This window comes from Rhinoraja longicauda, chromosome 40 (assembly GCF_053455715.1).
Source record: "Rhinoraja longicauda isolate Sanriku21f chromosome 40, sRhiLon1.1, whole genome shotgun sequence".
NCBI lineage: Eukaryota > Metazoa > Chordata > Chondrichthyes > Rajiformes > Arhynchobatidae > Rhinoraja > Rhinoraja longicauda.
In genome coordinates, this window is record NC_135992.1 from 8,819,469 (window position 1) to 8,842,256 (window position 22,788).

A 22,788-nucleotide genomic window follows, 5' to 3' on the forward strand; every position below is an offset into this window, starting at 1 on the left:
GGGCGAGGGAGGGGGACTTGAGAGGAAGTGGGGCGGACGGTTTGGCCTGACAAGGACTCAGGGTAAACACAAAATGCTGGGGAGTAACTCAGCGGGCCAGGCGGAATCATGGGAGAAAATAGATGGCCGATGTTTTGGGATGGGACCAAAACCGAAAGGTCATGTATCCATCCATTTTCTCCAGGGATGCTGCCCGATCTGCTGAGATACCCCAGCATTGTGTGTCTAGCTCTGGCATTTGGTCTCCTAATCTGAGGAAAGACATTCTTGCCATAGAGGGAGTACAGAGAAGGCTCACCAGATTGATTCCTGGGATGGCAGGACTTTCATATGAAGAAAGACTGGATAGACTCGGCTTGTACTCGCTGGAATTTAGAAGATTGAGGGGGGATCTTATAGAAACGTACAAAATTCTTAAGGGGTTGGACAGGCTAGATGCAGGAAGATTGTTCCCGATGTTGGGGAAGTCCAGAACAACGGGTCACAGTTTAAGGATAAGGGGGAAGTCTTTTAGGACCGAGATGAGAACGTTTTTTTGCACACAGAGAGTGGTGAATCTGTGGAATTCTCTGCCACAGAAGGTAGTTGAGGCCAGTTCATTGGCTATATTTAAGAGGGAGTTAGATGTGGCCCTTGTGGCTAAAGGGATCAGGGGGTATGGAGAGAAGGCAGGTACGGGATACTGAGTTGGATGATCAGCCATGATCATATTGAATGGCGGTGCGTACAGGCTCGAAGGGCCGAATGGCCTACTCCTGCACCTATTTTCTATGTTTCTAAACCGGCATCTGCAGTTCCTTTTTGATAGATAGACTGGAGCTCACCTTCAGGTCGTCGAGGTTTGCGGGCAGAGACGCTGGAGGTTTGGTGATGGCTGGGCAGCTGGTCTGCCTCAAGGCACCCCCTGATCCCAATAAGGACGTGCTGTTGGTCAGAGGCCTCACTGGTGTAAGACCACTGCTCGTTTGATGGTCACTGTTCTGTCTGGAAGGTGAATGAGAAAACACCCATTAATGGGATGGCAGTATATCTATCATAAGTCTTGCACTCAACGCAAATCCCTTATCATGCATCCACACACTGGAAATGGATTGATTGTCATCATGCATTGTCTTACCGTTGACAATAAAGTAAACTTCATCTGAAGCACAGATACTAGAGGAACAAGATAGACCACTCGACCCTAAAAACCGTAGTACGTCACGACGCCATTTTAGTCGGCAGAAACTTGCAGAAACATTTAAAAAGAAAAATAACAAAAATCTGTGAATTGATAGATGAGATACATTCTGCTTTTTAATGGTATCATCACACGTACTGTTCCCGCCAAAACACTGATCACACTGCGAGAGGCATAGCGAACGGCGGGTTTTGCCTACTAAAATGGCTCCTTTGCGTACTACAATACAATACAATACAATATATCTTTATTGTCATTGTACAGGAGTACAACGAGATTGGGAATGCGCCTCCCATACGATGCAATAATTTACACTTCAGTATAGGTGGTTTCCACGGAGTGCTCCATCTTGCTCCTCTAGTATCTTTGGTGTGAAGAAGGGTCTCGACCCGTAAAGTCACCCATTCCTTCTCTCCAGAGATGCTGCCTTCTGTCCCGCTGAGTTACTCCAGTGTTTTGTGCCTATCTTCGGTTGAAAACCAGCGGCTGCAGTTCCTTCCCACACAGTAAAGTAAACTGAACCGAACGGAAAAGACATCATGAACCGGTGAAGTTGCAAGTGACGAAGCCACTATCGTACATCACATAAACAGGATCCACCAAGCCCCCGCTGGTCATCGCTCATCCACTGATACTAATCCTTTACTAATCCAATTATATTCTCTCCACTTTCTCTTCAACTCCCCCCAGACTTGCTCACTCGGTTACTCACTAGAGGCAATTTACAGTGACCAATTATATCAACCAACCTGTGCTTCTCTGAGAATCGGGAGTAAACCAGAGCCCCCGGAGCACAGTCGCAGGGAACGTACTCCACCGACAGCAAGTCAGGGCTAAACACAAGTCAGGACATCGCCTGGCTGTACCACCTTTGAACGGTGCTTTAAGACGCCGAAATGGGCCACTCAACCCATGTGTTCAAAGCTAGATCAAAACAGGCCCTTCGGTCCAACTTGCCCGTACCGGCCAACGTGTTGCAGCTACACTAGTCCCACCTGCCTGTATTTGGCCCATATCCCCTCCAACCTGCCCTATTCATAGAAACATAGAATATAGGTGCAGGAGGAGGCCATTTGGCCCTTCAATCCAGCACCGCCATTCATTGTGATCATGGCTGATCATCCACAATCAGTAACCTGTGCCTGCCTTCTCCCCATATCCCTTGATTCCACTAGCCCCCAGTGCTCTTAGAGGTCTATCTAACTCTTCATGTACCCGTCTAACTGTTTCTTAAACGTTGGGATAGTCCCTGCCTCAACTGCAACCTCTGGCTTTCACCCACCAGCCTTAGTGTGAAAAAGGTACCTCTCAGATTCCTATTAAATCTTTTCGTCAATTCTCCAAACTCTGGGCAAGAGACTCTGTGCGCCTACCCGATCTATTCCTCTCATGATTTAATACACCTCTATAAGATCACCCCCCACCATCCTGTGCTCCAAGGAATAGAGTCCCAGCCTGCGCAACCTCTCCCGATAGCTCAGACCCTCTAGCAACATCCTCATAAGGTATTGTGATAGGTGAAGAACTAGGCCATTCGGCCCATCAAGTCTATTCCGCCATTCAATCATGGCTGGTCTATCTCTCCCTCCTAACCCCATTGTCCTGCCTTCTCCCCTTAACCCTGACACCTCGTGAAGAGCAACCTTCTCCAGGGGCGGCACGGTGGCGCAGCGGCAGAGTTGCTGCCTTACAGCACTTGCAGCCCCGGAGACCCGGGTTCGATCCCGACCACGGGTGCTGTCCCTGCGGAGTTTGTACGTTCTCCCCGTGACCTGTGTGCGTTTTTCCAAGATCTTCGGTTTCCTCCACACTCCAAAGACGTACAGGTTTGTAGGTTAATAATTTGCTTGGTGTAAATGTAAATTGTCGCTGGTGTGTGTAGGAGAGTGTTAATGTGCGGACAATCGCTGGTCGCTGCGGACTCGGCGGGACGAAGGGCCCGATTCCGCGCTGTATCTCTAAACTAAACTAAACTAAAGGTATCACAAAATGCTGGAGTAACTCAGCGGGTCAGGCAGCATCTCTGGAGAGAAGGAATGGGTTTTTTTTCTCTGGAGAGAAGGAATGGGTGACGTTTCACAGTGACAATAGACAATAGACAATAGGTGCAGGAGTAGGCCATTCGGCCCTTCAATAGACAATAGACAATAGACAATAGGTGCAGGAGTAGGCCATTCAGCCCTTCGAGCCAGCACCGCCATTCAATGCGATCATGGCTGATCACTCTCAATCAGTACCCCGTTCCTGCCTTCTCCCCATACCCCCTCACTCCGCTATCCTTAAGAGCTCTATCCAGCTCTCTCTTGAAAGCATCCAACGAACTGGCCTCCACTGCCTTCTGAGGCAGAGAATTCCACACCTTCACCACTCTCTGACTGAAAAAGTTTTTCCTCATCTCCGTTCTAAATGGCCTACCCCTTATTCTTAAACTGTGGCCCCTTATTCTGGACTCCCCCAACATTGGGAACATGTTTCCTGCCTCTAATGTGTCCAATCCCCTAATTATCTTATATGTTTCAATAAGATCCCCCCTCATCCGTCTAAATTCCAGTGTATACAAGCCCAATCGCTCCAGCCTTTTAACATACGACAGTCCCGCCATTCCGGGAATCAACCTAGTGACATGTTAGAGGCAGGAAACATGTTCCCAATGTTGGGGGAGTCCAGAACCAGGTGCCATTTAGAACAGAGATGAGGAAAAACTTCGAGCCAGCACCGCCATTCAATGTGATCATGGCTGATCCTTCTCAATCAGTACCCCGTTCCTGCTTTCTCCCCATACCCCTTGACTCCGCTATCCTTAAGAGCTCTATCTAGCTCTCTCTGGAATGTATTCAGAGAATTGGCCTCCACTGCCCTCTGAGGCAGAGAATTCCACAGATTCACATCTCTCTGACTAAAAAAGTTTTTCCTCATCTCTGTTCTAAATGGCCCCTGGTTCTGGACTCCCCCAACATTGGGAACATGTTTCCTGCCTCTAACATGTCCAACCCCTTAATAATCTTATACGTTTCCATAAATTATACAGTGCCCATAAAGATTAAGAATGCGCCTTATTCCAACAGCATCTCAGGAGAGAAGGAATGGGTGACGTTTCGGGTCGAGACCCTTCTTCAGACTCAATTAAACTAAAGATCACTTTAGAGCCCAGAAAGCAGCAACACCATGTCAGGTTTTGGCGGGGAAGGAGAATAGCAGGTCGAGGGCAAAAGAGGCATTGACAACGGCCGGGAACTTACTTTGGTGGTGCCGGAAGGATGGTCTGATAGTTGTAATGTTGCTGCTGCTGGCACAGTATCTGCAGCTGGAGGAAGAGCTGCTGTTGCTGCAGGAGTTTGGAGTAGGCAGTGTCCAGGGGCAGGATGGCCTTCTCCAGCTTCTGGTCCGGCGGCATGTACTGGTGGTACTTGAGCTTCTTCACCCGGGACTTTGGTTCCTTCAGCTTCTTGTTCCGCAGGTTCTTGTCCCGCGCAGACTTAGGCTGACTTTGCTGGGGGGGGGAGGAAAGACAAACCAGTGAACCTCAGAAACATGGTTAGAGTGGATGTGGGGAGGATGTTTCCACTAGCAGCCGATTCACTAAATTCAATTTAAAAGAGAGTTAGATAGAGCTAGCGGAATCAAGGGATATGGGGAGAAGGCAGGCACGGGTTACTGATTGTGGATGATCAGCCATGATCACAATGAATGGCGGTGCTGGCTCGAAGGGCCAAATGGCGTCCTGCTGCACCTATTTTCTATGTTTCTATGAGAGTCTAGGACTAGAGGTCAAAGCCTCAGAATTAAAGGACTTTCCTGCAAGAAGGAGATGAGGAGGAATTTCTTTAGTCAGAGGGTGGTGAATCTGTGGAGTTCTTTGCCACAGAGGGCTGTGGAGGCCAAGTCAGTGGATATATTAAAGGCAGAGACAGATAGATTCTTGATTAGTACGGGTGTCAGGGGTTACGGGGAGAAGGCAGGAGAATGGGGGTGAGGAGGGAGAGATAGTTCAGCCATTATTGGATGGGGGAGATTAGACGATGGGCCGAAGGGCCTAATTCTGCTCCTATCACTTATGAAAAGCACTGAAGGAGGATGTAAGTGTCTATTTCACAATGGGCAGGGTCACACCGGGCACTCCTGGGCAAAGATACTAGAGGAACAAGATGGACCACTCCATTGAAATCACCTATACTGAAGTGTAGTACGCAAAGGAGCCATTTAGTGGACAAAACCCGCCGTGTTTTGGGGGAACAGTATGTGTGATGATACCATTAAAATGCAGAATATATCTCATCTATCAACTCACAGGTTTTTGTTATTTTTCTTTTTAAATGTTTCTGCAAGTTTCTGCCGACTAAAATGGCGCCGTGACATACTGCGGTTTTTAGGTTCCAGTGGTCTATCATGTTCCTCTAGTGTCTTTGCTCCTGGGCAGCACTTTGGGCAGGCTCTCATCTTGCTACTACCATCAGGGATTAAAACTTTCCTTTGGGCTATTTTCTGGTGGTACTACCCTCCCTCGCGCTGCCTCGGCAAGGCCAGCAGCATAATCAAGGACCAGTCGCACCCCGGCCACTCCCTCTTCTCCCCTCTCCCACCGGGCAAAAGGTACAGAAGTGTAAAAACGCACACTTCCAGATTCAGGGACAGTTTCTTCCCAGCTGTTACCAGGCAACTGAACCATCCTCTCACAACCTAGAGGGCAGTGCTAAACTACCATCTACCTCTTGGGGGACCCTCGGACTATCTTTGATCGGACTTTGCTGGCTTTACCTTGCACTGAACGTTATTCCCTTATCCTGTATCTATACACTGTAAATGGATTGATTGTAATCATGTGTTGTCTTTCTGCTGACTGGTTAGCACGCAACAAAAGCTTTTCACTGTACCTCGGTACACGTGACATTATACTAAACTAAACTGAACAGCAATTGAAAATTGTAGATTTATTATGACAAGGATTAATCCTTTCATTGCAAATGGACAAAGGTCAGTTTTGTAAAAGGATAGAAAAGGAATGTGCCTGATCAAATAGTTTAATGTGAAAATATTTCAGCCTAAGAAAATATTTCTCAAATACATCCCCCACTTTGAACATATTTACTTTGCTCCCATCTTCCCTCTTGCTCATGTACATCCCCCATAAAGATGCCGACAGTGCTGCCAGCGCCAACTCCCAAGTACTAAACCATGCCTTCTGGCTGCACTTCACTTCACACCCACCACCCTCGTCTTTGGACACCCCTGTGCGTAGGGGGGAGGGTTTGAGGCTGAAGATGTCCTGGTTGGGTTTAGCTCCTGGGCCCGGCCAAGCTGGCCATCCGCGAGTCACGGCGCCAGGCGGAAGAGGGCTCTGCCCGAGCCGGCTGCCCGCCCCTTTCCTGGCGTTACGTCCGTCCGCGCCCAGGTGGCACTAGAGAGGGACCACACGCAGCCCACGGGCACCCGGGGGGATTTCCTGGACCGCTGGGCACTGCGGGGGGGGGGGTGGAATGCATCCTTAATAAGGATGGGGATATAGTTGTTTAAGAGTGTAACATTTAAGAATACTTGTTTAGATAATTGGGTGATTTGGGATTATGGTGGTGGGTTTGGTATATGGTAACAATGTTTGGTATTGTATATATTATTCTTGCAATAATCGATTAAAAAAAAAAAAGTGACTGAACCATACGTTAACCTAAACAAAGACCAACAGTGGCCTCGAAAGCCAAGCAGAACTGTCCAATGTTCAATATCTGCACGAGGCAGCTCCCAGGAGATTCAGCCTCCCACATACCCCCCTTTGTCTCTCCCTCCCCCTCCCCCTGTACCTCACCTGGACTCACACTTAGTCCTCCTTTCCACCTACCCTGACATAGCACCTGCCTCAACTATCTCCCCGGCAGTTACCCACCAAGTTACGGCGGCACGGTGGCGCAGCGGTAGAGTTGCTGCCTTACAGCGAATGCAGCGCCGGAGACTCAGGTTCGATCCTGACTACGGGCGCCGTCAGTACGGAGTTTGCACGTTCTCCCCGTGACCTGCGTGGGTTTTCTCCGAGATCTTCGGTTTCCTCCCACACTCCAAAGACTTGCAGGTATGTAGGTTAATTGACTGGGTAATATGTAAAAAAAATTGTCCCTAGTGTGTGTAGGATAGTGTTAATGTGCGGGGATCGCTGGGCGGCGCGGACTCGGTGGGCCGAAGGGCCTGTTTCCGCGCTGTATCTCTAAATCTAAAAAAAATCTAAAATCTAAATTTTCATTGAGAAAATTTTAATTTAGAAATGTAAACTTTAGCAATTAGTGGGCAGCGGTAGAGGTAGAGTTGCTGTGGAGGGAGAGTCACAGCGGTAGAGTTGCTGCCTTACAGCGCTGGTGACCCGGGTTCCATCCCGACTACGGGTGCTGTCCGCACGGAGTTTGTACGTTCTCCCCGTGGGGTTTTCTGCGAGATCTTCAGTTTCCTCCCACAGTCCAAAGACGTGCAGGTTTGTGGGTTAATTGACTTGGTGTATGTGCAAATTGTCCCCTAGTGCGTGTAGGGTGGTGTTGATGTGCGGGGATCGCTGTTCGGCGCGGACCCGGTGGGCTGCAGGGCCTGTTTCTGCGCTGTATCTCTAAACGAAACTAAACTAGTTGACATATTTTCTAATGATCTGAATGATCAAAGCAGACATGGTGCAGATCATGGATTTGTCACAATGTTTATATGGGGGGGGGGGGTGGAGGGGGGTCAGGTTTATGTAAAGGACAACTGAGATCCACAGGATTTAGGGTTCAAAACCCTGCCCTACCAGCTAAGTGCAGAAGAACTGACCACAGTGAGACTGAGCAAAGGGAGGGGCAACTCCTCGAGATTTCTCCATTGTCCACAAATGAGATTGAGTGAGGAAACCACAGGCTGGGACGATCCCAAACCTCTACGAATGAGTGAATAGCTGGCCAAAGATTCACCGATAAAGAGACAGTGGCAGGAAGGGAGAACGGGAAGCGGGCAAGAAGTCACGTATATACGCCATCGACTGATCAATCTACCGCACACCAAAAATCCGACATTTCCGACCGTACGTTGTTCGGATGCAGAGTATCATTTGATCCCAACGTATAGACATTTCCAAAAGGTTGCTTACTTTAATGAGCGTTGGCGCAGGTTTAGTGAGGAAAGATGGCACGCCGTTTACCAATTTTGCAATCTGGTGGTCAGACACTGGCTTGAACCTGTTCAATTCTGTTCCTGTTGGCAACGATACAAGGAACTGCAACAGAACAATGGGAACCATTCAAAAAAGGTGACATGTTTCATTCCCACTTCAGTTTTGGGAGGAAGAGTGGGGGGGGGGGGGGGGGGGGGGAATAGAAAAACAGTCTAAATATAGAGAAGTACCAGGAGATCTTATCGAGTCTTAGAGTTGTCCGGCACAGAAATGGGCCTAAAGCTCGGTGACGTTTAACTCATCCACATGAATCCCACTTGCCTGCTACAGGGAAAGGCTATGCAGTGGCACAGCTGCTGCCTCACAGCGCCAGGGACCCCGGTACCATCCTCACCCCGGGTACTGACTGTGTGGAGTTTGCACGTTCTCCCTGGATTTCCAATGGGTGCTCCGGTTTCCTCCCACATTTCCAAAGACGTGCAGTTTCGCAGGTTAATTGGCCTCTGTAAATTGCCCCTATTGTGCAGGGAGTGGATGAGAAACTGGGGATAACATAGAACTAGTGTGAACGGGTGATGAATGGTTGACGTGGTCCCGGTGGGCCAAAGGGTCTGTTTCCATGCTGGATCTCTAAAATACGCTAAATTCAATTGAAAGATGTAGCACGGAAACAGGCCCTTCGGCCCACTGAGTCCACGCTGACCTCCGCTGAAGTCAGGGGGTATGGGGAGAAGGCAGGAACCGGGTACTGATTGTGAATGATCAGCCATGATCACATTGAATGGCCTCCTCCTGCACCTATTGTCTATCATTACCTACTCACACTGGTTCTACGTCGTCCCACTTTTGCATACGCTCCCTGCACACTGGGGGCAATTTACAGAGGACAATCAACCAACAAACCTGCCCTATGTTGGGGATGTGGGAGGAAACCGGGGCACCCGGAGGAAACCCACGCCGTCTCAGGGAGAGCGTGCGAACTCCACGCAGACTGCTCCTCCCCTTCCCTTGGTCCGGATCAAAGCCGGAACTCTGGCACTGTGAGGCAGCAGCTGGAGCGGCCGCATCAATGCACCGCCCTTTACAAGAAAGTCTTGTAGTTGAGATTGAAGTGCTGTTACCTTGTAGAGGGGCATACGTGGACTGTGATTTAGATCTTGCCGAGTCTGCATTGTGTTCACCACAACAGGAGCCAGCCAAAAAGAGGATGCAATGTGGTAAGGTTTTGCTACGCTGGCACATGTTACCGAGGCCAGAGCGGGGGTATTAATCTGCTCTGGTTTGCCAGAGGTCAAATACTCTTACTCAGTTGTTACCTGGGACCCTGAGGATCAAGTCATAAGCAACTTTTAGCAAGACAGTGCCACCTGGTGGGCAGCTGACTGTTGAGTCTTTGTGAATGGTTCACGAGGGAACAGAGACCAGGAACCCTGGGCCGATCTAACTCAAACTGCAAAACAAACAAGTCTGCAAATTTCAGAATACTGAAATAGTTGTCGCACGGTCCACTAATCCGTAGAAAGGACGAGGCATTGTGAAATGGAGCATCAGATTCCACTCTTGCAGAAGGGCAGAACAGAATTATTTTAGCTGGCTCGGTAAAGTTCCATCCACTGGGCAGTGACGATGCTGCACTCGATGGTATCGGAGAGAGGTCAGGACACGTGCTGATCTCTACACCCACGAGTGTTTGGTTCAGCTGAGAGATACAGCGTGGAAACTGGCCCTTCCGCCCACCGAGTCCGAGCCGACCAGCGACCATCCCTACACCAATATTATCCGACACACTCGGGACAGTCTACCGATGCTAATTAACCTACAAACCTGTACGTGGAGTGTGGGAGGAAACCGGAGCACCCAGTGAATTACTCCGGCTTTTTGTGTCTATGGACAGGTACATGGATAGGACAGGTTTAGAGGGATAGGGGGCCAAGAACGTACAGGTATGTAGGTTAATTGACTGGGTAAATGTAAAAATTGTCCCTTGTGTGTAGGATAGTGTTAATGTGCGGGGATCGCTGGGCGGCGCGGACTCGGTGGGCCGAAGGGCCTGTTTCCGCGCTGTATCTCTAAATCTAAAAATCAGAAGCCGGCAGGTGGGACTAGTGTAGATGGGACGGACATGTTGTCCGGTGTGGGCAAGTTGGGCTGTTTTCACGCTGTGTGGCTCTATGAACGGCTGCCTTTCGATATGAAACTGAATTTAGAGGTTGGTTATAAAGTAAAAGGGCCAAACCTGGGTTGGAGAGGTGGGGAAGGGGTGATGTTGATCCACGGATCTTGCTTCTGTGGGGGATGGCAGGGACCCCAGTGAGTCCTGGCTCCCCGGCTGCTCTGGAGAGAGGGCGTCGCTGCTGTCCTCATCAAACGACGAGTTGTCCGCCAGTGCAGAGTAGGGCGCGTGGGTATCTGCAAGAGGAGTTGCAACCGCACGCATTAGCAGGCCCGGCAGCGAGAAGCATTCAATTTCAATAGCAATGCATTCACTGCACCCCAGCTCCTTGCTCCAATCTGCGCCATCCCAGAAACAAAGCTAAACACAGAGTGCTGGAGTACCTCAGGGGGTCAGGCAGCATCCCTGGAGAACATGAATGGGTGACGAGACCCTTCTTCGGTCTTTAGTGAAGTCTGAAGGGTGGTCCCGACCTGAAACGTCACCCATCTACATTTTCCAGAGTTGCTGCCTGACCCGCTGAGTTACTCCAGCATTTAATGTCTATCTCTGGTATAAACCAGCATTTGCAGTTGATTTTTATTACTTGTTATTGAGGGCGTGCAGCGTAGGTTTACTAGGTTAATTCCCGGAATGGCGGGACTGTCATATGTTGAAGCGACTGGAGCGACTAGGCTTGTATACACTGGAATTTAGAAGGATGAGAGGAGATCTTATCGAAACATATAAGATTATTAAGGGGTTGGACACGTTAGAGGCAGGAAACATGTTCCCAATGTTGGGGGAGTCCAGAACCAGGGGCCACAGTTTAAGAATAAGGGGTAGGCCATTTAGAACTGAGACGAGGAAAAACTTTTTCAGTCAGAGAGTTGTGAATCTGTGGAATTCTCTGCCTCAGAAGGCAGTGGAGGCCAATTCTCTGAATGCATTCAAGAGAGAGCTAGATAGAGCGCTTAAGGATAGCGGAGTCAGGGGGTATGGGGAGAAGGCAGGAACGGGGTACTGATTGAGAATGATCAGCCATGATCACATTGAATGGTGGTGCTGGCTCGAAGGGCCGAATGGCCTCTTCCTGCACCTATTGTCTATTGTCTATTGTCTATTAACAAAATAAAGTGTATGGCCATGCAATAGAACCAGCCTGGTTAAACAAGCACTGTACATGCGCAGCATAAGCCAACACTGCCCCACGTTACCTTCAGGATGATTTGGGAAGTGACGTTTCCACATAATATTATTGAATAATGTTTTTCATTGATTTGCCAAACAACATCATAGTTTATGATCTATGTTTTGCATCAACCTAAATCTACTCAGAAGGGTAAACCAGGGCAAGGAGGGCCCAATTACATGAAGATCGACACAAAAAGCTGGAGTAACTCAGCGGTTCAGGCAGCATCTCTGGAGAAAAGGAATAGGTGACATTTCGGGTCGAGACCCTTCTTTAGGCGGAAGGGAAACGAGAGATATAGACGCTGATGCAGAGAGATATACAACAAATATATAGATTCAATATAAACAAATATATAGACCCGCTGAGTTACTCCAGCTTTTTGTGCCTATCTCCAATTGCATGAAGCTACATGAAACAAAACTGACAGTATGAACAAAAATGACTGACTTCCTCATCTGTAGAGAACTAACTTTACAAGAGGCCACCACTCAATCCATCTGATTCATGTTGAAATTCCACCATTCCCCTTCCTCTCCCCCCCTATTTCCCTTTACCGTCATCTCTCACACGTCCAGAACCTACCTCCCTTTTCATCTTTTTTGCCACTTACATTGAAGTGTAATTCACATCAGCCTGTTAGACAATAGACAATAGGTGCAGGAGGAGGCCATTCGGCCCTTCGAGCCATCACCGCCATTCAATGTGATCATGGCTGATCATTCTCAATCAGTACCCCGTTCCTGCTTTCTCCCCATACCCCCTGACTCCGCTATCCTTAAGAGCTCTATCTAGCTCTGTCTTGAATGTATTCAGAGAATTGGCCTCCACTGCCCTCTGAGGCAGAGAATTCCACAGATTCACAACTCTCTGACTGAAAAAGTTTTTCCTCATCTCTGTTCTAAATGGCTTACCCCTTATTCTTAAACTGTGGCCCCTGGTTCTGGACTCCCCCAACATTGGGAACATGTTTCCTGCCTCTAATGTGTCCAACCCCTTAATAATCTTATACGTTTCGATAAGATCCCCTCTCATCCTTCTAAATTCCAGTGTATTCTGTTAGCCCATGAACACATAGAACATGGAACAGTACAGCACAGGAACAGGCCCTTCAGCCCAAAATAGGTAGGTCCTCACTCATCCTATATCCTTCATGTTGATATGTCCATCTAAAGGCCTCTTAAATGCTACCGTTGCTCAGTTCAGTTTAATTCACTGTCACGTGTACCGAGGTACAGTGAAAAGCCTTTGTGTTGCGTGCTGACCAGTCAGGGGAAAGACAACACACGATTACAATCGATCCATTTAGTGTGTAGATACACGAGAAGGGAATGACGTTTAGTGCAAGGCAAAGGCAGCAAAGTCCAATCAAGGGTAGTCTGAGGGACACCAAAGAGGTAGATAGTAGTTCAGCACTGCTCTCTGGTTGTGTTTTAGACATTATTATTGTCTCTGCCTCCACCACCACCCTGGTACATGTTCAAGGCTGTATGCAAAAACAAAACTTGCTTCGCACATCCCTACACTTTGCCCCTCTCACCATAAAATTATGCCCTCTAGGCTTTGACATCTGCGCCCTGGCGGAAAAGGATTCTGACTGTCTACCCTATCTATTTCTGGAAGGAAGCTACCGCACACTGGAGAAATTCATGCAAGAGAACGTGCAGACTCCACAAGGGCAGCACCCATGGACTGGGTAGAACCCGGGCCTCTGAAGCACTGAGGCAACTGTGTGGAGATTAGTACACACCCAACATACAAAAGCAATGGTCAGGAAATGATGGAAGATAGACACAAAATGCTGGAGTAACTCAGCGGGACAGACAGCATCTCTGCAGAGAAGAAATTGGCGAAGTTTCGGGTCGAGACCCTTCTTCGGACCGAGAGTCAGGGGAAAGGGAAACGAGAGATATAGACGTCGATATAGAGAGATATAGAACAAAGAACCTGACTCAGTCTGAGGAAGGGTCTCGACCCGAAACTTCACCCATTCCTTGGCTCCGGAGATGCTGCCTGTATCATCGCAGCCTTGCGGCGCTTACATCAGCAGAGACCCGGATTTGATCCCGACCACGGCTGCTGTCTGTGTAGAGTTTGTACGTTCTCCCCATGACCGCGTGGGTTTTCTCCGAGTGGGGGTTTCCGCCCACACTACAAAGACGTGCAGGTTTGTAGGCGTGACGTAGGTCTGTTTACTTGGTGTCAGTGTAAATTGTCCTGACTGTGTGTGGGCTCGTGTTATTATGCGGGTGATCGCAGGTCGGTGCGGACTCGGTGGGCCGAAGGGCCTGTTTCCACCCTGTATATCTAAACTAAACGAAATCTACAATCAGTATTTCAACATCAAGGGCTCTAAGTCATGCGGCGCAGATGTGGTTTTATAACCTGCTGAGCCAGTGCCTTGATGTGGAATGAACTATTATATTTCATTCAACTGCCACAATTGTTTTCCCATGGGGAATGGTTTCCATTTCAAATATAACTCTGTTCTCTTTTCTGGCAGTGAACTTTGCATCAAAGCTCATCATATTAAAAAAAATAATTTCCCCTCCAATCCGTTTTTACAATGAGCTTAATTGAGTAGTTCTACTCAATAACCAAAGTCTGTAGTCTCTATTTTGCTCTGGTTTATTTTCACCCACATGTTTGGACGGTAATGTTGTATCCTTATTGTTTTGATGTGTTTATGCTTTATTCTTAATTGTTAACTGTATGTTTGTGTTGTCATTTGTGAGCGGAGCACCAAGGCACATTCCTTGTATATGCACATACTTGGCCTATAAACTGTGTAGGAAAATAACTGCAGATGCTGGTACAAATCGAAGGTATTACAAAATGCTGGAGCAACTCAGCAGGTCAGGCAGCATCTAGGAGAGAAGGAACGGGTGTCGACCCGAAACGTCACCCATTCCTTCTCTCCTAGATGCTGCCTGACCTGCTGAGTTACTCCAGCATTTTGTGATGGCCAATAAACTCATTCATTCCATGTCAGTAGAAGCCACTTCTCCTTCGTTCTACTCTTAACAAAACCCCATCCGGATTACATCTCCATTTCACCTTCGCAGCTCACGGCGAGCCTTCCTTCTCCAGTTGCTCCACAGCCAAAGCTCCACATCCCCAACCTCTCCGTCTACAATCCTGCACAGTGAGATCACCATATCACACTGCTGTGATGCAAACTGTATTTTTAAATCAGTTCACAATGCACAGGAGATTTATCGCTACAACCAGTTCCTTTCGAGTGGCCGTAGGGCATGAGTGTCTCCACCTGGCGACCCTTACACGGGCATGCTCCCCCGCTCCCCCCATATCAAAAACCTTCTATCTCCAGGTCCCTCAGGTCGGCCGACTTGGGGCTACTGACTGTCCCGCGGTCTAGGCTTAAGCTCAGGGGTGACCGCGCTTTTGCGGTTGCAGCTCCTAGACTGTGGAACAGCATCCCTCTCCCCATCAGAACTGCCCCCTCCATCGACTCCTTTAAGTCCAGGCTCAAAACCTACTTCTATTCCCTAGCGTTTGAGGCCCTCTGAGAGGGCGCTGTGAACTGTTTATGTATGTGCTGTTAGGTTAGTGTGCCATTGTATGTTCATTTTTAGTTACATGCACTGATGTACAGCACTTTGGTCAACGTGGGTTGTGTTTAAATGTGCTATACAAATAAAATTGACTTGACTTGACTTGACATCGGCGCTGCCACCCACTTCCCCTCAGCCTCAGACGTCCCTCTCCCTCCAGCTAACACCCTGTGGGGTCCCTCCCCCTCCCCCGACATCAGTCTGAAGAAGGGTCTCGACCCGAAACGTCACCCATTCCTTCTCTCCCGAGATGCTGCCTGACCCGCTGAGTTACTCCAGCGTTTTGTGTCTACTTATTACACGCCAACCCGATCACTCCTGGGATCATTCTTGTACGCCTCCACCGCCACCACATCCCATCTCAGATGCGGGGGTCCAAAACTGCCGCTGATGATATTTTTGAGGTTGGAGAGCCAATGATCCAGCCACCACAACTCTCTCTACCCCTGCTAGCTCAGATAGAGGAAGAGCAGGCGGATGTTCAGGATGTTGTGGGTCAGTGGTGGCAGGTGATGTACAATGCCAGAGGGGACTCTAACATTGCTCTGGTTTATTTTCACCCACATGCTTAGACCGCGGTGTTGTATCCTGATTGTGTTGACGTGGCTATGCTTTATTCTTAATTGTTAACTGTATGTTTGTGTTGTTATTGGTATCACAAAATGCTGGAGTAACTCGGCAGGTCAGGCAGCATCTAGGAGGGAAGGAATGGGTGACGTTTCGGGTCGAGACCCTTCTTCAGACTGAAGACTGACGTGACTTGTGTTGTGATTTGTGAGCGGAGCACCGAGGCACATTCCTTGTAGATGCACATACTTGGCCAATAAACGTATTCATTCATGCAAGGTGACATTGCTGCGTGGCACTGCTCCCCTTGCTCCAGTGAAGCTTACCTATGATGGCCTCTTTGACACTGGAGTCCACAGGCAGTATGTTCTTCTCCACCAGCTCCATGGGACCAGGGCGCTGAGCAATCTTCTCGTTCAGATCATCGGCCAGCCTTGCCCGCTTCAGCTTCATCTGCGTGGCTTGTAGGGAGGGCTCTGCCGAAGTCTCTGCACAACATCAGTGAACAGCAAAGCTACTAGAGGAGCAAGATAGACCACTCGACCCTAAAAACCGTCGTACGTCACGGTGCCATTTTAGTGGGCAGAAACTTGCAGAAACATTTAGAAAGAAAAATAACAAAAATCTGAATTGATGGATGAGATATATTCTGCATTTTAATGGTATCATCACACATACTGTTCCCCCAAAACACTGATCACACTGCGAGAGGCAGAGCGAACGGCGGGTTTTGCTTACTAAAATGGCTCCTTTGCGTACTACACTTCAGTATAGGCGATTTCAACGGAGTGATTTTAGATTTTTAGATTTAGATTTAGAGATACAGCGCGGAAACAGGCCATTCGGCCCACCGAGTCCGCGCCGCCCAGCGATCCCCGCACATTAACACTATCCTACACACACTAGGGACAATTTTTAAAACATTTTACCCAGTGAATTAACCTACATACCTGTACGTCTTTGGGGTGTGGGAGGAAACCGAAGATCTCGGAGAAAACCCACGCAGGTCACGGGGAGAACGTACAAACTCCGTACAGACGGCGCCTGTAGTCAGGATCGAACCTGAGTCTCCAGCGCTGTATTCGCTGTAAGGCAGCAACTCTACCGCTGCGCCACCGTGTCGCCGTGGAGCACAAGAGTGCTCCATCTTGTTCCACTAGTATCTTTGGTGAACAGCCACCCATTCAGCACTTTAACTCAGAGGTGGACGAATGACATTAAAAGTCAATTTTTAATCTGACAGACCGAGGACATGGATGATGCCAGATCGGCAGATTTTCAGGACCACTAGATATTGTTCCTTTTCAATTGAACATACAAAACATCACCTTGTAGCTATCTAGTTTAGTGTAGAGATACTGAGGAAGACTGAGGAAGTTTGGCATGAACGCCAGCATCCTCACAAACTTCTACAGATGCACCATCGAGAGCCTGCTGACGGGCTGCGTTACAGTCTGGTACGGGAACTGTTCGGCCCACAGCCACAAATCACCACAGAGAGTGGTGAAGACGGCACAGCGCATCGCTGGCAACTGTCTCCCGGCCATTCAGGACATGTTCTACCGGCGGTGCCTGCGGAAGGCACGCAGCATCATCAAGGACCACAGCCACCCAGCACGCAGGCTGTTCTCCTTGTTACCGTCAGGCAGACGATACAGGAGTGTGGCCGCGTGTACCACCAGGCTTAAGAACAGTTTCTACCATCAGGCCATCAGGCTTCTGAACTCATAAACACATTTCAAATCATATATGATAATTATTTTTAATATTGTCTTTTTACCTATTTTTAATATTGTCTTTTTACCTTACTAATGTCATTTTAAAAATCTTATTTATCCTTGAATATTACTGCTGAGGTGACCCGATTGTCTTGTCAAATACATTTCATTGTACCGTTAACCCTGTGCCAACCTACATATGACAAATAAAATGTATTATTATTATTATTATTACAGCGCGGAAACAGGCCATTCGGCCCACCGAGCCTGTGCCGACCAGCGGTCCCCCGCACACTATCACTATCCTACACACACTAGGGCAGGGGGTCCCAACCTTTTTCGTCCTGTTTATCCCTGGCACCTTTTCGAAAGTACATTTACCACCACCCTGATTTGTTCAGTAATTTGAGTTTACACTTCAACCAAAATAAAGCAATCGACAAAGGGGAAATTTTAAAATACTGTTTTTAACATTATTATTTTGTTCAAATTTACCCCTTGGGTAGGCGATGTTTACCCCCTGGGGGTAGAGTTACCCCAGGTTGGGAACCCTTGCACTAGGGACATTTGCAATTATACCAAGCCAATTAACCTACAAACCCACACGTCTTTGGAGTGTGGGAGGAAACCGGATATCCCGGTTTCGGGGGTCACGGGGAGAACGTACAAACTCCGTGCAGACAACACCCGTAGTCAGGATCGAACTCGGGTCCCTGGCGATGCAAGGCAGCAACTCCAGCGCTACCTGGCGAGCCAGATGCTAAATTGTCCCTGGTGTGCAGGATAGTGCGGCACGGTGGCGCAGCGGTAGAGTTGCCGCCTTATAGCGAATGCAGCGCCAGAGACCCTGGTTCGATCCTGACTACGGGTGCTGTCTGTACGGAGTTTGTACGTTCTCCCCGTGATCTGCGTGGGTTTTCTCCGAGATCTTCGGTTTCCTCCCACACTCCAAAGACGTACAGGTTTGTGGGTTAATTGGCTTGGATAAAACAATTGTAAATTGTCCCTAGTGTGTGTAGGATAGTGTTAATGTGCGAGGATCGCTGGGCGGCACGGACCCGGTGGGCCGAAGGGCCTGTTTCCATGCTGTATCTCCAAAAACTAAAGAACTAGTGTACAGGTGATCGCTGGTCGGTGTGGACTCGAAGGGCCGAAGGGCTTGTTTCCATGCTGCATCTCCAAACTACGCTAAAGCACCTTTATCGTTCCACTGTTTAAACAAATGTTTCCAATTGTCAAATCGGGAGCTTTCAACAAAATAAAAAATTTTAAAGTTAAATTTTAATCATAAACTTTAAGCAGTAGGGCCTCGACTATATATTTTTTCAAGATTTCAGGGCCCTGCTCTGTATAATTCAAACCAGTTGTAGTTTGGACATGAACTGCAGCAGGAGTGTGGTCAAGTATGATCTTGTACACCTTACCTTCAAGTATGTGCATTCTGACCAACTCTGCTCTCTCTGGGCGTAATCGTATCTTTCTCTTTAAATAGTCTTCAGTCTGCAAAGTTTTCAAAGACAGTTGGTTACGTTGGGAAACCAGGAGGGCCACAATTAAAGCACATCGCGGGGGGGCAACAACGTCTCCAGTGAACTATACTGCCACGGTCTGAAGAAGGGTCTCGACCCGAAACGTCACCCGTTCCTTCTCTCCAGAGATGCTGCCTGTCCCGCTGAGTTACTCCACCATTTTGTGTCTAACTACACTGCCACTCTCCATAGTTCCAATCCTTACAATCTACAAGCCACACAGGAGAGCAGTTACTAACTCTCGAGGGTACAACAGGTTTATAGGTGCTCCTCAACATACGATGCTTCGACTTGCCATATTTCGACTTTGCGATGGTGCAAATGGCAGCTCGTTTCCGTATTCAATGCATTTCGACTTACGATATTTTCGGTTTGTGATGGGTTTCACAGAACGTAACCCCATCCTAAGTTGAGGAGCACCTGTATCTTGCTTCTCTGTTACTCACCAGATCTGTGGACTAAACTCAGCAGAGACTTTTCTTAAAATAGCATTGTTTACATGGTGGGCTAAACGTCCCAGCTTATAGGCGGCGGGCCTTAACATTGCCGGCGCAGCTCGGCTGCGGGACGTTTCAGTGCCCGGTGCGGCTCGGCTGCGGGCCTTAACATTGCCGGCGCAGCTCGGCTGCGGGACGTTTCAGTGCCCGGTGCGGCTCGGCTGCGGGCCTTAACATTGCCGGCGCAGCTCGGCTGCGGGACGTTTCAGTGCCCGGTGCGGCTCGGCTGCGGGCCTTAACATTGCCGGCGCAGCTCGGCCGCGGGACGTTTCAGTGCCCGGTGCGGCTCGGCCGCGGGACGTTTCAGTGCCCGGTGCGGCTTGGCCGCTGGACTTAACATCGCCCGGTGTGGCCGCGGGACGTTTCAGTGCCCGGTGCGGCTTGGCCGCTGGACTTAACATCGTCAGCGCTGTTCGGCCGCGGGACGTTTCAGTGCCCGGTGCGGCTCGGCCGTTGGACTTAACATCGCCCGGTGTGGCCGCGGGACGTTTCGGTGCCCGGGGCGGCTCGGCCGGGGGGCCTTCCATCCCCTTGCGGGGGCTGTGCGTGTCGTTTGCCTCGGTAGGGGTCGAGCTGCCTGTCCGTGGGTGCGGGGGGAAGAGAGGGGAAGTTTTGTTGCCTCCATCACAGTGAGGGGGTGTTTGGAGTCACTGTGATGGATGTTTGTGTTGGGGTCGGGTGTCCTGTGTTCTTTTCTTTTTGCTGTATTTTGTGTGACTGCTGAAATTTCGCTCGGTGTTGTGCCGAGTGACAATAAAGTGTTGTTATGTTATGTTATGTTATCAACTCAAGATGAAGAAGAAATGCAATACATCCCAGGGCAAAGCAGCCAACTTGACTTGCAACCCATCTGCTATTTGGTGGAGAGATCCACCTAGCACGCACCCTCCAGGAAAGCCGTTCCTACTGCATTGCTCACTTGGCTGAGAGATTCACTGTCCTTGGCTCTGGTCATCCTCAATCCCTTTATCTTCACTTCAGCAACACATCATTCATTAATCTCTATGAAGTTGCCCCTCAACCTCCCTTTCATGGAAGAGGAGGTGCGTTGGTTTATTTGCTTATAAACTTTGAGTGGAGACTTTGATGAGGACGGGGTTCTACTCCAAACTACCACAGCCATAGTGTATCATATCATCATATCATATATATACAGCCGGAAACAGGCCTTTTCGGCCCACCAAGTCCGTGCCGCCCAGCGATCCCCGTACATTAACACTATCCTACACCCACTAGGGACAATTTTTACATTTACCCAGCCAATCAACCTACATACCTGTACGTCTTTGGAGTGTGGGAGGAAACCGAAGATCTCGGAGAAAACCCACGCAGGTCACAGGGAGAACGTACAAACTCCTTACAGTGCAGCACCCGTAGTCAGGATCGAACCTGAGTCTCCGGTGTACAACTCAGATAGACGCAAAATGCTGGCGTAACTCAGCGAGACAGGCAGCGCCTCTGGAGAGAAGGAATGGGTGACGTGTCGGGTCGAGATCCAGTCTCGAGAGGAAGGGGGAAGGGGGAAGGGGGCGGGGATGGAGAGAGAGGGAAAGCAAGGGCTACTTGAAGTTAGAGAGGTCAATGTTCATACCGCTGGGGTGTGAGCTACCCAAGCGAAATATGAGGTGCTGTTCCTCCAATTTGCGCTGGGCCTCACTCTGACAATGGAGGAGGCCCAGGACAGAAAGGTCAGTGTGTCTCCTGCTGGTAGTGTTACTCATCATCATATGTAGTGGAAATGTGGCTTGTCCTTTGGGTGGTGGAACAGAAAGGGATTGTGCCCCACATCTGCAGGTTTCAACTGTTGAATATAATCATTACATGATGCCAGTGTAACCCATTCCTTCTCTCAAGAGACGCTGCCTGTCCCGCTGAGTTACTCCAGCATTTTGTGTCTATCTATGGTGTAAACCAGCATCTGCAGTTCCTTCCTGCACATGTACAGGTGCTCCCTGCCTTGGGATGCTTCAACTTGCGATATTTCGACGTTGCCTTGGTGCAAATGGCAGCGACCCGTGCCAGCCGCTGCGCGCTTCCAGCCGCGTGATCGCGTGTATTAAATGCATTTCCACTTGCGATATTTTGGGTTTGCGATGGGTTTCTCGAAACGTAACCCCCATCGTAAGTTGAGGAGCAGCTGTGGTGTACAACTATTAGCTCTAAGACGCACAGAAGGGAGAAACAACACTGGGAAAACAAGATTTAAAAATCTGTGTTAAAGTCACTTACCCGTGCTCTCTCCAAGCTCCTCCTCTGTTCGTGAAATGCAGCAGGACTCTTCAGAGCTGCAAGAAGTGAGAACAGTTAAACTGTAGCAACAAGCCTTCACTTCCACAACAGTTCCAAAACCTTAAAATATACCCTGTGTGGTACCTCAGCTGCACGGAGGCAGAGAGGAGAGCTCTTCAGCGGGTAGTCCATAGAGCTCAGAGGACCATCGGAACACAGCTACCAGCCTTGGAGGGCATCTACAACACACGATGCCTCAGAAAAGCCACCAGCATCCACAAAGACTCTTCACACCCCTGCAACAGTCTGCTCGAACTCCTTCCATCGGGCAGACGCTACAAGGCCTTCTACGCCCGCACATCCAGACTCAGGAACAGCTTCATCCCCAGGGCCATAGCTGCTATGAACCGGTCCTGCTGAGCCGGATGGTCACATCGCACAGTGAACCGGCACAGATCTACTTGCACTTTATTCTGTTTTGAAACTGTTCTAATTTGTTTCATTTGGTTATTTAAATTAATACTGACTAGCTAATTAATTTATTGCATCGTATGGGAGGCGCATTTCCAATCTCGTTGTACCCCTGTACAATGACAATAAAGATATATTGTATTGTATTGTATATCTCAAAGCTCCCCACGAACACGGTCAGCAAGGGTAGATACTGAGGCACATGAGATATTAGGCAGCACACGTGACTGGTCACAGAGAGGGATTTCGATGGAGGTAGTGAGGGACAGGTAGAACATTGTAGAGAAGGAAGCCCAGAGCTTTTGTTTTGGGGAGTACAGCAATCCATCGCAGAGAGTAAAGCCAAGACTTCGTTAGTCCTTCTTTCTGCAACCACAGGTTTTACACAAGTATGGACCCAGACAACACCTCTCGTCAGCAATCCCGGGTAGCCAGGCTCTGGATGTGAAGCAGTTTGAAGATCTCACTAATAAAATAATTCAGAGCGTGACGTTTGTTACTGCAACAGCAAAAGGAGTATTCAAGTTTTAATACCAAAACTATTCTGGCCTTAAAAAG

At 48.9% G+C, this 22,788-nt stretch overlaps 1 protein-coding gene across 4 annotated transcripts in view; it reads right to left on the minus strand.

Annotated features, from left to right (window-relative positions):
• Positions 1-22,788, minus strand: part of LOC144611620 (myocardin-related transcription factor A-like) — a 138,248-nt gene that overhangs the window by 10,134 nt on the left and 105,326 nt on the right. For all 4 annotated transcript variants that reach the window (XM_078430838.1, XM_078430837.1, XM_078430836.1 and 1 more), the window contains 7 exons: positions 21,760-21,815; positions 18,929-19,004; positions 16,113-16,274; positions 10,537-10,709; positions 8,277-8,402; positions 4,420-4,670; positions 825-984 (listed from right to left, as the gene is read on the minus strand). In XM_078430838.1, the coding sequence (XP_078286964.1) occupies positions 825-984; positions 4,420-4,670; positions 8,277-8,402; positions 10,537-10,709; positions 16,113-16,274; positions 18,929-19,004; positions 21,760-21,815 (1,004 nt within the window). The remainder of the gene's footprint in view (positions 1-824; positions 985-4,419; positions 4,671-8,276; positions 8,403-10,536; positions 10,710-16,112; positions 16,275-18,928; positions 19,005-21,759; positions 21,816-22,788) is intronic.